Source organism: Betta splendens, chromosome 15, assembly GCF_900634795.4.
Source record: "Betta splendens chromosome 15, fBetSpl5.4, whole genome shotgun sequence".
Classification (NCBI taxonomy): domain Eukaryota; kingdom Metazoa; phylum Chordata; class Actinopteri; order Anabantiformes; family Osphronemidae; genus Betta; species Betta splendens.
In genome coordinates, this window is record NC_040895.2 from 15,801,306 (window position 1) to 15,816,737 (window position 15,432).

General features: G+C 42.2%; 2 protein-coding genes and 1 long non-coding RNA gene across 9 annotated transcripts in view; 2 read left to right on the plus strand and 1 right to left on the minus strand.

Annotated features, from left to right (window-relative positions):
* On the plus strand, positions 1-8,040 carry synpo2la (synaptopodin 2-like a). The gene is made up of 4 exons (XM_041067596.2): positions 1-382; positions 2,283-2,434; positions 2,541-3,259; positions 4,277-8,040. The coding sequence occupies exons 1-4, from the start codon at positions 281-283 to the stop codon at positions 6,859-6,861; spliced, it is 3,558 nt and encodes a 1,185-aa protein (XP_040923530.1). The 5' UTR covers positions 1-280; the 3' UTR covers positions 6,862-8,040.
* On the minus strand, positions 6,965-14,268 carry LOC114842241 (uncharacterized). Its single transcript, XR_008692573.1, has 2 exons — positions 14,025-14,268; positions 6,965-13,793 (listed from the first exon to the last, which is right to left on the minus strand). It is a non-coding gene; the product is annotated as an uncharacterized LOC114842241 (long non-coding RNA).
* The window catches only part of hhat (hedgehog acyltransferase), a 12,806-nt gene continuing 11,173 nt past the window's right edge, over positions 13,800-15,432 (plus strand). For 4 of the 7 annotated variants that reach the window (XR_008692571.1, XR_008692572.1, XM_029127861.3 and 1 more), the window contains exons 1-5: positions 13,800-13,957; positions 14,549-14,676; positions 14,757-14,821; positions 14,982-15,095; positions 15,192-15,386. Coding sequence is in view for 5 of the 7 variants with exons in the window: in XM_029127861.3 (XP_028983694.1) it covers positions 14,556-14,676; positions 14,757-14,821; positions 14,982-15,095; positions 15,192-15,386 (495 nt within the window). In the remaining 2 variants the exon portion in view is untranslated. Of the gene's footprint in view, positions 14,044-14,308; positions 14,328-14,347; positions 14,431-14,548; positions 14,677-14,756; positions 14,822-14,981; positions 15,096-15,191; positions 15,387-15,432 lie in introns of those variants that run through there. The other 3 variants (XM_029127862.3, XM_029127864.3, XM_029127863.3) reach the window with 3 other exon arrangements.

The window sequence follows — 15,432 nt, forward strand, 5'->3', positions numbered from 1 at the left end:
GCTCTGATGGTTGGACCACTGTGGCTATGGGTGGGAGCACAGTGTGTGTGTGTTTTCAGGTGTAAGCACTGGCCTTGAGGCTGGACTCGGAGACAAGTCAGTCCCCGGACAGTGTGGCAGGCGAAGGGCAGGTCAGAGCTCTCTGTGGGGGGGCCTGACTGCTGACAATGGAGCCAATGTACTGAGGGCCACCAGGACAAATACATCAGCCGACGCAGAAGAGGAAGTAAACAACAAAAAAGAAGAAAAAAACGTTGAAAAATACATAGACGACAGAACAATGGTTGCAGAGGAAGTGATAATAACCTTGTCCGGTGGAGCGCCGTGGGGCTTTCGTCTCCAGGGAGGTGCTGAACATCAGAAACCACTCCAGGTGGCTAAGGTAAGGCTGCTCACTCAGACGTGGTCTTTATAGTTTAGTTAGTTTTAAAAGGGAACTCATAGGGAAAGAGTTAATGCTAAAAGAGTGATAAAACGTCGGTTGAGTTATATGAGGTAAAGATTTATGGAGCAGTGAATGAATCTGAAATGGAACCTGCCTGCTACGTAGGCTGATATGGGGCCTAAATGTGAGTCATCGTCTTGTTTAAGAACCGTCTTTATACAGAGACTCGCTGATGAGTGATTGATGAAACTTTAAACTTAAACTTCAGCTGGTTATGTAGGGCAAACATGTCTCGTGTTGCCATTTCTATTTAACTGCATGAAGCTCTGGTGAAAAAAGATGGGTGAAAGTCCTACATGGTCTATACTAGGTTTTTATTACTTTGTTTTTATAGATGTGGTTCTTCAGGGCTTTTAAACTTTGAATCTGGGCATGTTAGGGTTTTTTTCTGACAGGAAGATCAATGTTGTACAGACTGGACACACCATGTCCATGTGCCATTGAGGTAGCATGTTTCCATTACATCACCAATTCAGTCAGAAGCACAAATCACTTCAGCCACGCCTGGTCATGTTTTAGCTGGCAAGTTACCTGGATTTTTGGAAACTCTGTGGTAACAGTAGAAACCACATAAGTGAGCAATGAATAATCCTGATAAATCTTTGCAATTAGTGCAACTACTCTATGTTCTTTTTAAAAATTAAGAAGTAAAACCTGGACAACAATCCCGGACAAGATAGTTCAGGCTTGGTAAACATGCACACTGTTTGCATGTGTTTACTGCATACATATTTCATAAAATCGTATGTCCAACATCTGTTGACTAAGCACTAAATGGCTATTTATAGAAAGAAGCAGGTCACGGGACCAGTCAAGGTGTGTGTTTCAACTCAGTATTCAAAAATGAACCTCAGAGGCTATTTTGGTACATGGACAACTGAGCATCTTGCTGTTTAGGGAAGATTGCAATTTTGTCTTGTGGCTTCATGCGCAAAGCAAACAAATATATCAATATCATTTTCCTTTGTACTGTATAGTTCCCAATAACCACCACATTAGCTGGCAATGAACAAATAGGAAGTCATTATGGTTTGGACAATGTCTTCAGCCTTCATACTCAAATTAATCTTTTGAACATGAAAACAAAGGGAAGTTAAGCATTTCTGCAAGAGTTAATAGAGAGTTAATAGGCTTCTTTAGAAATTCATGGGACATAAAAAATATTTTATTTCTGTTACTCCAGCTCAAGGGTCAGAACCTTTCCACAATGGGCCTCATAATGTGTGTTTGTATGTTCATTTTTACAGGTTTAGGTTTATTTCCGTAAAAGTCCATGGTGCCACATACATGTGGGGATGTAAGGGTATTAAAACGGTTATGATCTGCGACCTCAAGGTGACTGACCAAATGAATAAGTGACATCCGTTACCACAGGCAGGCACAGGCCACATTCAAAGGCTTAGCTAAATGGGGACCTGGTATTTCATTACATACATCCAGAATAGCTGAGAAGAAAAGTAATTAATCAACTAAAGCAATGCTTTTATACCTTCTGACATTCACTATTCATACATTATAAATTATATACACTACACTATGTTTTGCAAACAACTGCTTTGAAGTTACTGTATTCTGGAAGATGCTGACAAAGATCTGGCCTAAACTAAGGTGGGCATAATGCCACGGTCCTGACAGACCATAGAACCAAATGATGATGGTGAGGCTGGCTGACACTTTTTTGTGATTGTATGTCTGTTCTCCACCTGATTTACAGTATGAAAATCTGCTCTTTGTCACTTCCCTTGTCAAAACCCAAGACTAAACAGCTGCATGCACTGTGCTCTGCACAAAATGTTGTCCACGTGAGAACTTTTAATCCTTTCCTTTGCACCTGCAGGTGCGTAAACGAAGCAAGGCATGTAGGGCTGGGCTGCGGGAAGCTGATGAGCTGGTGTCCATCAATGAACAGCCATGTGGAATGCTCTCCCATGCTCAGGCCATGAACCTTATCGACAGCTCCTCTGGGATATTGCACATCCGTGTCAAAAGGTCCGCAGAAAAACAAATAAACAAAACTAAGTGAAGCAGAAGTTGAGTAGTTGGATTTACACAGTCCACATGCAGAAAATAATTATGAATTTGACACTTGTTGCAGGGCACCTGCTGGTTTTCAGTCTGTGGTGCTTGTGGCCCGTGCACCGTCTCCCCGTATAGACAAGGAGTATCGCGCGGCTCTGCGAACCATGTCACCCACCCACCACCACCACGCACCTGTTCGTGAAGTCCACCGTAGCCGCTCCACCCTAACCAGTGGCTTGACATCTCCACCCGGTAGTGAGGCTTACTATGGCGAGACTGACAGTGATGCAGATGTGGCCGGCTATGAGAGGCAGCGCCGTCAGAAACGACGCAGTCCCAGCAATTCCAACCCAGTAAAACCGACAGGAAGAACCTCTCCTGAGGGTGGAGAAACATCCGAGATGAGTGGTTATGACAGTGCTCCAGATGCCCAGATTTACCCTAGTTTGTTGGAAGGGCGTGGGGGAGATGGAGATGGAGCTGGGGGGCTTCCAGGAGTGGCGCGAAGGGAGGTCATTTACCAACCCTCTGGCACAGGAATGTGGTCTTCCCAGACATCCACTGAGACCTCCTCCATTATCTCCTCGGCAGACGACCAGGGACCACGGGATGCAGGGCAAGAAGAGGACAGTGGCTTTTTAGAACTTGCCAATGTTCCACTGGTGTTGCCTGAGAGGGCAAAGGAGGCGCTTATGCTCAGCTCTCGCAGCCAGCTTATACCTATGGTGGGTCCTGTGAATAAACCTATTGATGAGGAGCTTACAACAACCTACATGGAAAAAGCCAAGCAAGCCAGTAAGTACAGCTTAGGAAAAACAATCATCTTAATGTGAACTGTTGAGATTTAAAACTGATCAATGCCCCCTGATAGCAAATTAAATGTTAATTAAGAAAATCTCTACAAATAATCATCCATAAATTCCTTTTAGTAGTTTATGATTACTGGTTCCACCTAAACCAAGTCTGCTAAACAGAGAACACTATATTTACCCACAGTTATGTGTTTAAAAACCCTTGTGGTTAGCCTGTGAGCAATTAAAGCATCCACAGCTGCCTTTAGGTATCAAGTACCAAGACAGGCATACTCTCATTTTTCCTGAACTTCTTCTCTTTTTTTTTTTTTTTTCATGGCATTTATATTCTTTAAAAAGCAGAAGAATGTAACTCAATATGAAATAACATACTTAATATACATTTATTTTATCTTGTATGTAGTAAAAATAAAATAGCAGAATTAAATACTGTATTGTGCACCTTAATAGGAAAGCAAACTTATGTTTTATAGTGTAAACACATGAAAGTAATTTGGGCTTTGACCCAGTCACTGATAAAAAGCCCAGGAAAAAAAACACATAGTTGGGCTTATAGTTAAAAGGCAGTTTTTAGAACTCAAATGCGTTTTCTTTTGTAAATCTACTTCACCATTACTGACTACAGGTCTCTTAATGTCCTTCTTAGGAATCCTATCGAGACAAATTAAGAACCCCGTCATGTGGCAGTGCATATTAGGGTAACCGAATTAGGTTGCCTGTGATAAAGTAATCTCCTTAATACCATACCAACTTAAAGGATATCCTTTGAAGTTCTCTTTCCAGTCCCCTACATCATACTATTTTCCACTACCTTGCAAATGTTTTCAGTTAAATTAGATGTCAGGGAACATGAGCCTAGTGCACATTTATCCTTCACCCCAGCTATTGAGAAGATGCAGTGTCACAGTAAATTCTTGGTTAAAGGTTTTATTCATTCAGATTTTATGACCTTATTTCAGCATATATGATTTGTAACAGTTCTGGCATTTATATCCTACAGAACTGAACCGAGGGGATACACAGCAAGACAAACAGGTAAAGGAAGCCAAAAGCAAGTGTCGAACGATTGCGTCCTTACTGACCGATGCTCCCAATCCTCACTCCAAAGGAGTGCTGATGTTCAAGAAGAGGCGGCAGCGCTCTAAGAAATACACTCTCACTAGTTTTGGTAGTGTGGATGAGGACAGGTGTCAGGACTCACAGGAGGAGGATGGGGTACTCCCTGGCAGCGAATCAGAGTTTGATGATGATGCCTTCTCTGCAGTTCCTGACCCAACTTGGGATAGTGGCTACTTGGATATGCTAGAGAAGAGGGCAACAGCAGGCACTGAAGGACGAGGGGATGGAGCTGAGGATGCTCCAAGTCCAGGGTTGAGTGCCACGGCAGGCAAAGGGGCCCAGTTATTTGAACAGCAGAGAAAAAGAGCTGCTGAGCATGCCAAGAAAATGGAGGTGCAACCTCAGGTTCCTCCACAGTCTCATATCCAAGAGCATGCACATGTGCATCAGTTGTACCCAGAAATACAACCACAGTTGCAACCAAGCCTCCATCCTCAGCAGAAGATGCCAGCTGGGCCTACATTCACAGAACAGGAGCTCTCCCAGGCACAGGGTCCAGTTTCTGTTGACACCTATGGATTGGCCAGCGGAGACCTACCCTCCTTTAGCGCAGCTAGCGTTGTGATGGCAACTTCACCTGTGGCAGCTAAACTAGCCACCACTGCCTCAGTGAGTACTCTAACTAGCCCTGCACCAACAGCTGAAACACCATTTCCAGAACTACCTGCTAGTAATGTCCTCAACAGAACAGCCCGTCCTTTCACTCCTGGCTTTATCAGCATCCGAGCTGCAACTGCCCCTGTGACATTCCGACCTCCTGTCACAAAGACGTCCCAGCGTCCTGCATCAGCAGCTGTTGTCCCACCACCCTTCTCCACTGCCCCAGAAGCCATTAATCCTGCATCACAACTACCCAGTGGTTTCTCATCTATGCTCTCTGCAACACCCATAGGATCTCAGGGCCCATCGGCTCAGATACCAGAAGCACCTGTTAGGTTTCACCCTCCAGCCATCTCTAACCCTGTAGAGACAATGCAGTCATCATTACCTTTAACTACTGTAAATCAGGTTCCTGTTACAGCTGTGCCTCCAGTATCTATGCCTTCATCACCACCAGTTGCACCAGCACGAATGGCTCCAATAACCCAAATTCCTGATTCAGCTCCATTGCCAGCATTTCAAGTGCCAATTGCTCAGCCACTTTCACCTCAATTTTCTACGCAACCTGTATCCGAGGTATCAGTGCTCTCTCAGACAACCTCTATTCCTAGTCCCTCTGGTCGTACAGGGATTTTGCTTGAAGCTCGCCGACGTAGTGGAAAACTCAAACCTATGTTCAATGTACCAGATGTGAAGAAAAATTCTCCCAATCCTGAGTTACTGTGTATGGTACAGAACCTGGATGACAGGTGCATACGAAATAAACATGGTCAGTTACCAACTGAGGCTATCTATGATGCGACAGAAGAAGAGCAGATTGATGAGGCCTTCATGGGGAAGGTTCCACCACCAGTGGCACCCAAGCCTCGGGTCATCCATGAGACACCACAAATTCTTCAAGCAGGAGGAAAAGGGGCACAGCTGTTTGCACGCAGACAGACCCGCATGGGTATGTATGTAGTGGACTCTCCAACTGATACTCATTTCCAACAGGAAGTGGCTCCCCACAGTGCAGCCCAACAGTTTATCTCATCCCACAATCCTTCTCTTCCCTCTCAGTGGAAATACTCTCCTAATGTTCGTGCCCCTCCACCAATTGGCTACAACCCATTGTTAGGACCTTCTATTCCTATGGGCCCTCAGAGGGATAAAAGCAAACCAGACAGCCATGGCAGAGGAGGCTCTCAAAGAGAGGGAATCAAGGCTCTGGATTTCATGAGAAAGCAGCCCTACCAGCTCAACCCTGCCATGTTCAACTACGGGGGCAGTGTTGCAAATCTATCAGCAATGCCATCTTATCATGCTCAGAGGCAGCAAGGGGATTACGCAACAACAATGGTGGGTAGCTCATTGACTACACCTAAGCAGGTCCCCATTAAAACAGCCAGTGTCTACGAGATCAAGCGTTTCTCAACACCGACACCCATGTCCGCTCCCACTCTGACACCTAAGATCATTGCACCTCGTTCAGCCACTACTCTTGGAGAACGTCTGAATCACTCTGGAATGACGTCCCCGCCTCCTGCTCCTTTTATTTCAAACCCAGTCCCTCTCTTAACAACAACACCAGTGAGTCTCCCAATTCCAATTTCACCACCCTCCCAACCAGCTGCCATACCCAGTCTTCCAAAATTTTCTGCCACCCCTATTCCAAACCCTGTTCTCCAAGCGGTTCCTACACCTTACAGTTCAGCATCATACACCACTGGACTCCAGGCAGCCAAGCAGTTTCAGAGTGCTCCTGAGCTAAGCATCCTAGCGTCTTTGCCCCCACTTAAGTCCAATCCAGTTCAAGCACCCAAACCACGATTTGTGGCTACAAAGGGAGGTGTCCAGCCTCGTGTCTGGAGGCCTGGGGCAATGTAAACAGCCCTAAAACTGTTAAGTTCATTCAATATACATTACTGATATAACACGATAGGTGAGTTTACTTGTCGTGAAGGTCAAATGCTCACAACCAGATGAAATGTTTTTTTTTTACATTAGTTCACTGTGCATTTAATGTAATAGTTTGGTCTTGCAGTGTTATTGAGGTTATGCCAAACTCTTCTGCTCACTGTAGCCAAAAAGAAATGCTATCTTTCAAACAAGGGTCACATTCAATGACTGCCCAGGCTGTTACTGAATGTACACGGGGTATCACTGCTTTCAATTGCCACTTAGGGACACCAGGGAGTGTTTGTAGCATCAATGTGACCACTCAGGGTCTATGCAGATACAGTTTATGTACATTCTTAACTTTAATTAAACATTTATCACAGATAAAGAAATGTGTAATTTATTTTGTTTTAATTGTGCTCAAATGTGAAGGTGTGCAAAAGGATGTTGATAAACTGAGAGGCACCAATATATGTAAAAGGGTTCAAGAAATGGCAGTGGCTGCGAAGAAAGGTACTGTATGCAAGGTATGATAAATTACCAAGTGGTAGCAAAGTTGGGACATCTAGGTCACTGCCTATTTCCTAGGCATGGTAATGATCAGATGTGGTAAAACTGAGACAAGATTATATGTGGTTTTGAAATCTCAGCAAAAAAGGGAACGGGCAGGAAAGTAGATACTTGAAAATAATTGTTAAAGAATCTGATGGACAAAGTCTAGCCTGTGTCTTCTGCTACTTAGAAAGGAAGCATAAAAACATTTGAGAGACTGGGTAAGTCAATAAATGTAAGTAAAGAAATTGTTGTTTTCAGTTCTGTAATTTGGATTTGTGATCCTTTGACCATTTTTGAAGTATAATTTCTCCTAAAGCATTTAAGTAGTTCCTATTATTTATGGCTATGAAATATCTAGGATGTGGATATTAGGAGGTGTAAAATATGCTAAATAAATGTGTTTGAATGTAGGCATTATTGCTGAATAGACGTTTGTATCGACTAGGGCATAAATAAACTTAGATTTAAATGCCTGATTTTACACTGCCCCCTGCTGCTGATTGTGTTGATTGGCCCTGCCCTGTTTGAATACAGTACATGCATGAGATAATAATATTCATAACTGGGCAGTCATAACTTTGTATGACATTTAATAAAAGCTTAAATAAAAGAGTTGTCACAGAGTTTTCTCGTTTTTACACACAATAACACAAATGGCTAAACATTAGAACGCCTTTGGAGCAAATGAAGCCACATATGCTGGGCAATTAGCCAGATGTAAAATTACAAAATGTAACATTGCCCTATAAATAATGTTGTATGCAGAACCTCTGATATGCTGTAGACCACTTCATTTTCACATTTAGACTTTCAGATAACACTGCTCAGACTTAGCGGCTTTACTGGTAGCAGGAGATTGTATCGCTTTAATTCAAAGGTTTTGGCTTATACCTTTTTGCCAAGTGAATTGTAAATTTGAAAATGTTCATGCAGTACTGTTACAAATCAGGGGCGTTCACTGCCTGCAGTGCATGTTATTGTGAAAAGATATAGTGACTCCCAGAAAAGCCCAAGGCTGCATACCATTATGAATGTGTGTCACCTTCTAGACCCCAGAAAGTGTTAGAAACCTTCATGTAGAGCGTCACATAAACCAAATGAAACATGTTTTGGTGTCAGAAGAGTACATGATTTAGTTTATTTCTTTGACAAACTTTGGAATCTGATGAACAGTCTATCAAGATTACAAAGAAAAAAAGATGGAAAAGCTGGCATCTGGGATATTTTGGGAACAGCAGTGCTCACAGCATCGGTGACTTGCATAAGTGTGAAGTATCAAATGGACATTCAGATTTGTACAGTCATTTATGGCCTCCAGATGAAAAATGAGGGTACAGTATTACATAATATATTTAATTTTTTAATTCGCCTTTGATTGTTCTCCAGAGCTTGTATTGCACACTGGTCTAAACAATGCAGGAATGGCCCTGCGACTGACGGCTCTGTCTCCGTTATTACTGTACATTAAGTCACATGTTGCACTGGGTTAGAGAAACATATTAATCAAAACTAATTTTGAAACACAAACTGACATGTGACACTCTGTATGTTTAACCCTAAACCTGAAATGTGCACATGTTCATACTTTACTCTCTCTCCTATCAGCCTGTGTACCCCAAACACACCCCGGAGTCCTCCGAGGTTATTTTATAGCTGAGTTCTGTTCCCCTCGTCCTTTCCTACTAAATATAGGCTTCTGAGCCATCTGTGAGAATGATTTTGTTCCCTTAATATCACCATCAGCACTTTCAACTGGCCAACAGAGACTTCTCCCCCGCCTCAAGGCCCACCAGACCCTATTCATACTCCTAACCTCAACCTCCTCCTCCTCCCGTCTTGACACTAACACTGCTGCCACCCACACCCCCAACCCTCAGGAAGATCTGCCATCTGAGTGTAGGGTGGGTTTTGCAGTACCCGAGACCTGGGTCCAACCATTCGTAGGGTTAGAGGCACTGAGGGATTTGTAAACTTGTGATCACCAGCATTGAGCCCCAGGTCTCCTCTTCTCTGTTTGGTATTTATAGGTTGGTCTCTCCTCAGGATTACAACAAAAACACGGTAAGTGGATCTGCAGCCCATCAGTGTGCTTTGTTCTACTAATCAACCAACAGCTTTGATTTAAATAATGGCTAGGACAAAAACAAAGACAGAGAATAATCATGTGCAGCACACTGCCAATCACATTTTTGCAGGTTGTGCAGCTGATGTTGGTAAAAAAGAGAAAAAAACAATAATACAATAGAAAACAAATTCATTATATTGCTTTTGAGATTGCTTGTTATTATTTTAACAATGGCAACAATACATTTTCTAGAATTTGTTCTTTGACGTGTTGGTACGTATTAAAATGAGCAGAGCAATAGGAGAATTTGCTGACCGTTGCTTGTGGGCGTTGCAGAGATTTTATATAGTGTTACCAAATCCTGATGGGGGGTGGAAAACTTGAACGTGAAAAGTCCCTAAGCCTGTACTCATTAAGAGAAATTAAAACGATAGCCATCCTCATTAACATCAAGAATTACTGTAGTCTTATATTATATTTTGGAAAAAAGAAATAAAAAATTGTTTTCTAGAGGTGTGTATTGTGTCCTTAAGGGTTGTGTCAAGCCCATTTGATATGTGAATGACGCCATTACACGTCGCTAAAATGTCTTGGCTGGAAATGGCTTTTAAAAATAGCAGCAGTGGATTGAGTTACAGTCAGTAGATGTGATGTGATGTTTTACCACTTTCCCGGGCCTTAAAGATACTACTTAGAGCTAAAAGATCCACCATGCACTACACTGTATGTGAAGAAATTAAGCAGAGAAGCATTATAGGTTACAAACATGTTAACATGTTGGTAGTAGATGTTACTGTTCCTCAGTGAGTGGACATACTGTATGACACAGTTGGAAGTACAGTTCCTGCAGCTACATGCTCTATTTCTATGATCCTCAGGCCTTTACCATTCCTGCACCAAAGTAGCTCCAAAATGGAATGATGACCAATTTCTGCCTAAGCCACAGCACATTTCTGTTTTTGTTGACACAGACTCTGTACAGATCTTCTGTCTCCAAACAAAACTACCGCACACATTAGGCTATATGTTTCCTTTAGGCAGACATCTGTTTCACTGGGGAATGTTGGGAATGTCGCGGCACTGACATCCGACTGACTGAAAATGAGGAGGGCATGTGCTGTCGGTCAAATGCATTTGGGTCACATGGAGTCATGGTAATGGCTGTTTGTGTTTGCAGGCAAGGACAGTGGAGATTTATCTTGATAAGTTGAGGTGATTAGCCAGAAAGTGACCATTCGTATTTCTTTGAGCTGTTAAATTAAAACAATAACAAATGAGGCAAAAACTAATTTCATCTGTAGCCACAGTATGCAGATTAAGATTTGTACAACTGTGAATCGGTTCTGTTGTTTTGATGTCAAACTATGTGTGACAGATTCTGTAAAATATATAAGCTAAATATTTTGTTATAATTAACACCATGGTCTTTCCTGGCCTTCAAGCCATGCCTCTGGGAACACCTGCCCCTCTAAACAAGCGGAAGAAGCCCGCCAAGATCATAACTGACCTATCACATATCACTCAGGATGGTAAGGCTGACGCAAAATGATATGAATGTGAAACCCAATTACCATGTAGTCACTGGGGTTCTTTCATAAACACAGTATACATAAAGGAATTATGGCAGGTCATTCACTGGGGGGAAACTAAAAACAGACAAATTACTTTTTGCCTGCACTTTAAATTAACTCATCTGCTATAAAAAGAAGTTTACAGTGAAATATTGATATGAGTGGTTTCAGGATTTTAGTAAAAGGTTGATTAATGTAATTAGTGTAGTTTGTGTAGATGCTAAAGATAAGTGACGTGGGTTAAATAAACACTTAGGCATAGTTAACTCCAGAAGTTGTGTTTTCAATAAAGTTAGAACAAAGCATCATCGTACAGGAAAGATTAACCTATTAACCTACTATGATTTAACGTTCCAGGTGATACTGTACAGTATATCAATACAAGACAAAATAATTAAATGAAAAGTTAAAGAACCAAGCTGTTTAACATCTTTTTCCGCACATTAGCTACTATTTGATTGGATATCTCTTACTTGAATGTAGAGTATGAGTCAGAGCCAGAGGCGTCTGAGTTTGACCTGGGAACAAAGATCAGGACACCTAAGGACATCATGTTGGAGGAGCTCTCCCTCATGAAGAACAGAGGCTCCAAGATGTTCAAGATGAGGCAGCAGAGAGTGGAGAAGTTCATCTATGAAAACAACCCTGACGTCTTCAGCAGTGAGTCTATGGTGAGGCCAAAATTATAATTGAAGTTATAATTTCTAACAATGTTAGCGACAGCTTGTGAGAAATACAGAAACAGAAATTATACAGAAACTACATAATTGAAGCCCTTGACAATGTATCCAGAAACTCAGCAATGCTTAAGAAATTATCATCTAATTTTATTTATATTATGGGTCAATTAAAACATAGCACCACAAAGGTTTTAAATTGAGTTGAACTATTACTTTTAAGTAACATTACAGCTGATTTGAGTAATTCATTGTCCATTTAACATTTAGGTCAATAAACTGAAACACTGTCAATAAGCAAATAAAAATAAATATATGTGTGGCATATTGTTGGTTACTGACTTTTCTTTCCAGGACAACCTCCAGAAATTTGTTCCCTTAATTGGATGTTCGCTGGGAGGTCAGACAATAAATATTGGTGGGCACATTGTTAGCAAAGAGGTTGGACAAGTGCAGTATGGAGGAATGCTAATCGGAGGGGGGGCTCCTGTGCCTCCTCCAAAGCCTGGAAGCAAAGGTGCAAGAGCGGGAGGAGCAGGAGGAGCAGGAGGAGCAGGAACTTGTGGACTGACTGGTGGGGACCATGGAAAAGATGTCAAAGGGGAAGGAGCTAGTGAGTGGTCTCAAGGAGGTGGGTATAACATTTTTTTTTATTTTAGGAAGACAGTGTCTTGGGCAAGTACCTCTTTGAATTGAATTCTGTAAAACATATTTCAATGCTAAAGACTACAACTACAGAAATTATGTGATTATTGTACATGCACTCAGAACAAAAAAAATGAGTATAACATTTCCCTAAATCTACTGCAGAATGTTTCAGCTGCAGAAATAATTAACAATTAAACAAGTGGATGTTTTCCTTCACAGCAGGTGAAAAAGACTCATCCACATCCAAGACACAGATTATTATAAAAACATATGTGTCACCATGGGAGAAGGCCATGAAAGGGGACGAGGGTCTGATTGCCACACTGAAACCTTCCATGCCTGTCCTTATTGATCGAAAGGATTTACCCTTGTATAAAAGTTTCAACAGGTATTTCCCGTAACACCTGAATGTTTAGGTGCTTTATGACAAAATGGAGCTTTAAAGGTATTCTCACCTTGCTTTGGTAGGACTGCCATGCCCTACGGTGGCTTTGAGAAGGCCAATCAGTTCCTGAAATTCCAGCTGCCAGATGCTGAGGCAACAAAACAGGAGCCTGAACCTGCAGTGGTCTACCAACATGACATTGGCTGCCGGCCTTCCTTCAACCGTACTCCAATTGGTTGGGTCGGCAGCAGTGAGCCAAGCAGCATTCATATGGAGAATGATGCTGTGCCCTTTGATGCGGAGACCGAGGAGCTGTGAAAAAACCTACTGTGATTACACCTACTATGCACATACACAAGCAAGCATGAACGCATGCACACAGCACACGTTGGCATACACACACACAATAGATGAGCTTACTGCGCAACTGTTGCTGCAAATGGAAATCTATCAGTGTGAATAATAGAAAGTGCAAATGAAATATTGTCACGTTCTTATGTGGATTTTGGAATTAGTTGTAAGGCACAAGAAACAAGTTATAGATGTGGTGGTGAAATGTCAAGTCCATTAGTAGAGTCTAAACACTCTCAATTTGTCAAGAAATGCAGTTTTAGTAAGGAGTTGAAACCTTTGTCAAAATCATGTCTGAAGGTTACGGAAGTTGTTATTTTACTGTTGTGCATATTTGTTTTCCCAGCATATTTTTGTTAAAATCTAATCTAATCTAGAATCTCTAATATATTCTTGAGCTAAGAAAACATTGCATACCTGTGTATTTCAGGATGTCAGTTGCTAATCGATTAACTTTACCAACATTACTGCTCTGTAATAAGCCTATTCAAACTGTAACAGTCCTCTTGTCGAGTGATTAAAACGACAAACCAAATCACTGTGTGTCTTTTTAATTACGTTTCTGCTTTCCCAATATATAAAAATACAAGAGATCATCACCTCTCAGTAACCACAGGCCGAGGAATGAGCTGATGGTCCCCTCCAGCGCAGCAGGGGGCGACCTCGCCCTGAAAACGTTTGACAGAACGAAAGAAGGAAAGCGATGAAGCCCTCGGAAACCTCTGGATGCTGGATACCGGAGTTTACACACGGACGTTTACTAGAGAAGCGGTGTAGCACAGTCGGATATCACAGTGTACAGCTTAAAGCAAGGACATGAACGCAGTATTAGGTAATACTGCAAGCAACACGGGTGACATATTAGCCAGGCTAGCTGACATTAGCTTACGTTCACTCACATGACGCCGAAGTTTCCCGGTACGTTAACGTAGGAATGTGGGGATAAAGCCGGTGGCAGTCATTAAACACACGTGCCGACTTGGTTTTAGTGGTTTTCCAACCTCCGCCAGAGTCGTACGTTGCGCTGCCTGTTTGCTGTTTTTAGCCACTCGAGACGTCAGCCCGTTATTGAGTTCACTGTGCGTTTTCCCGGGTGCTCGTTGTGCGTCCACGTACGTCACGTCTTCGATCAGTAGTGGCGCCGCTGCCTAGCAACGCCTCTAATCGCACGCGCTTGAAATCAAAACGGGGCCATTATTTCGGTCAGGCATCGTATTGTTCAAAATAAAACATATTTTTACTCGCTAACAATAAATGCGTTTCCTTAAAATTGGAATCTTATCTTATCCTAACTATTATAAGAAGGTGTTAACTAGCCTACTACATTATGTTAAATAAGTTTACTATATAATATCTTGTATAGTCAAATTATTCATGTGACACATCATGCATTTTTCTTAATCTTTGTGTTTCTAAACCTCAGTGTCCTGATGACATCTAAACCGCAGCGTCTGCATGCGCCCCTGCCATGGACAGAGCTCCTCACATATTGGGTGCTGTCCTTTGGATCTCATCTCTACTCTTTCTACCAGCTGCACAGGTTCTCCAAAGGTGACATACATCAACACTAAATCAGTAAACTGAGAGACAAGCTGCAACAAAAATGTTGTTTTCTGTCTGTTTTTTCTTAGACCATGAAGCAAGATTAGAAAGAGCATTCCAGTTAGAAAAAGGACTCATTGAGGGTTTTAAGAGAGTAAGTTGATGATTAAAATCCCAATATTAGCTTTACAGCATTATGTTGTGTCCCACTAATAACATGTTAGAACTGTAAAGTGAACAGTTGAAGCTGTTTTGTGTCTAATGCTTTTTCACCCAACTTCAATGTGTTTGGCTAAACGAGTTGTGTTTATCAGGATCCATCTGACTTCGAGTGGAGTTTATGGACTGAATGTGCAAAGCGGTCGTTACTGTGGAGCCTGACTGGTCATGGCGTGATATCGAGGCTGACTAGCATACTTTGTCCGAAGGCAAGAACCTGGTTTTCCTTTATGGTTTAGTACAGGATGTTACTGTAAGTGGGAGTCGTTTTTGATCTAAGGCATTTGTATGTTTCTCTCCAACAGCTCAAGGTGCATGCACTCACATTATATGGCCTCCTAGCAGCGAGCACTGTGCTGGGAATCAAAGGTGTGAGTGTGCTATTGGTACATTTAGGTGTCACCTTTTCAGTGGCTCTGCTGCGAAAGCCTGCTCTGTCGTGGACATGTAACCTGCTGCTGCTGTCCACACTTCACATCCAACCTCTTCAGGAGATCCAGGTGGGTTGTGGAACCTGTTTTTCATGCATTTAGTATAAAGCATTAA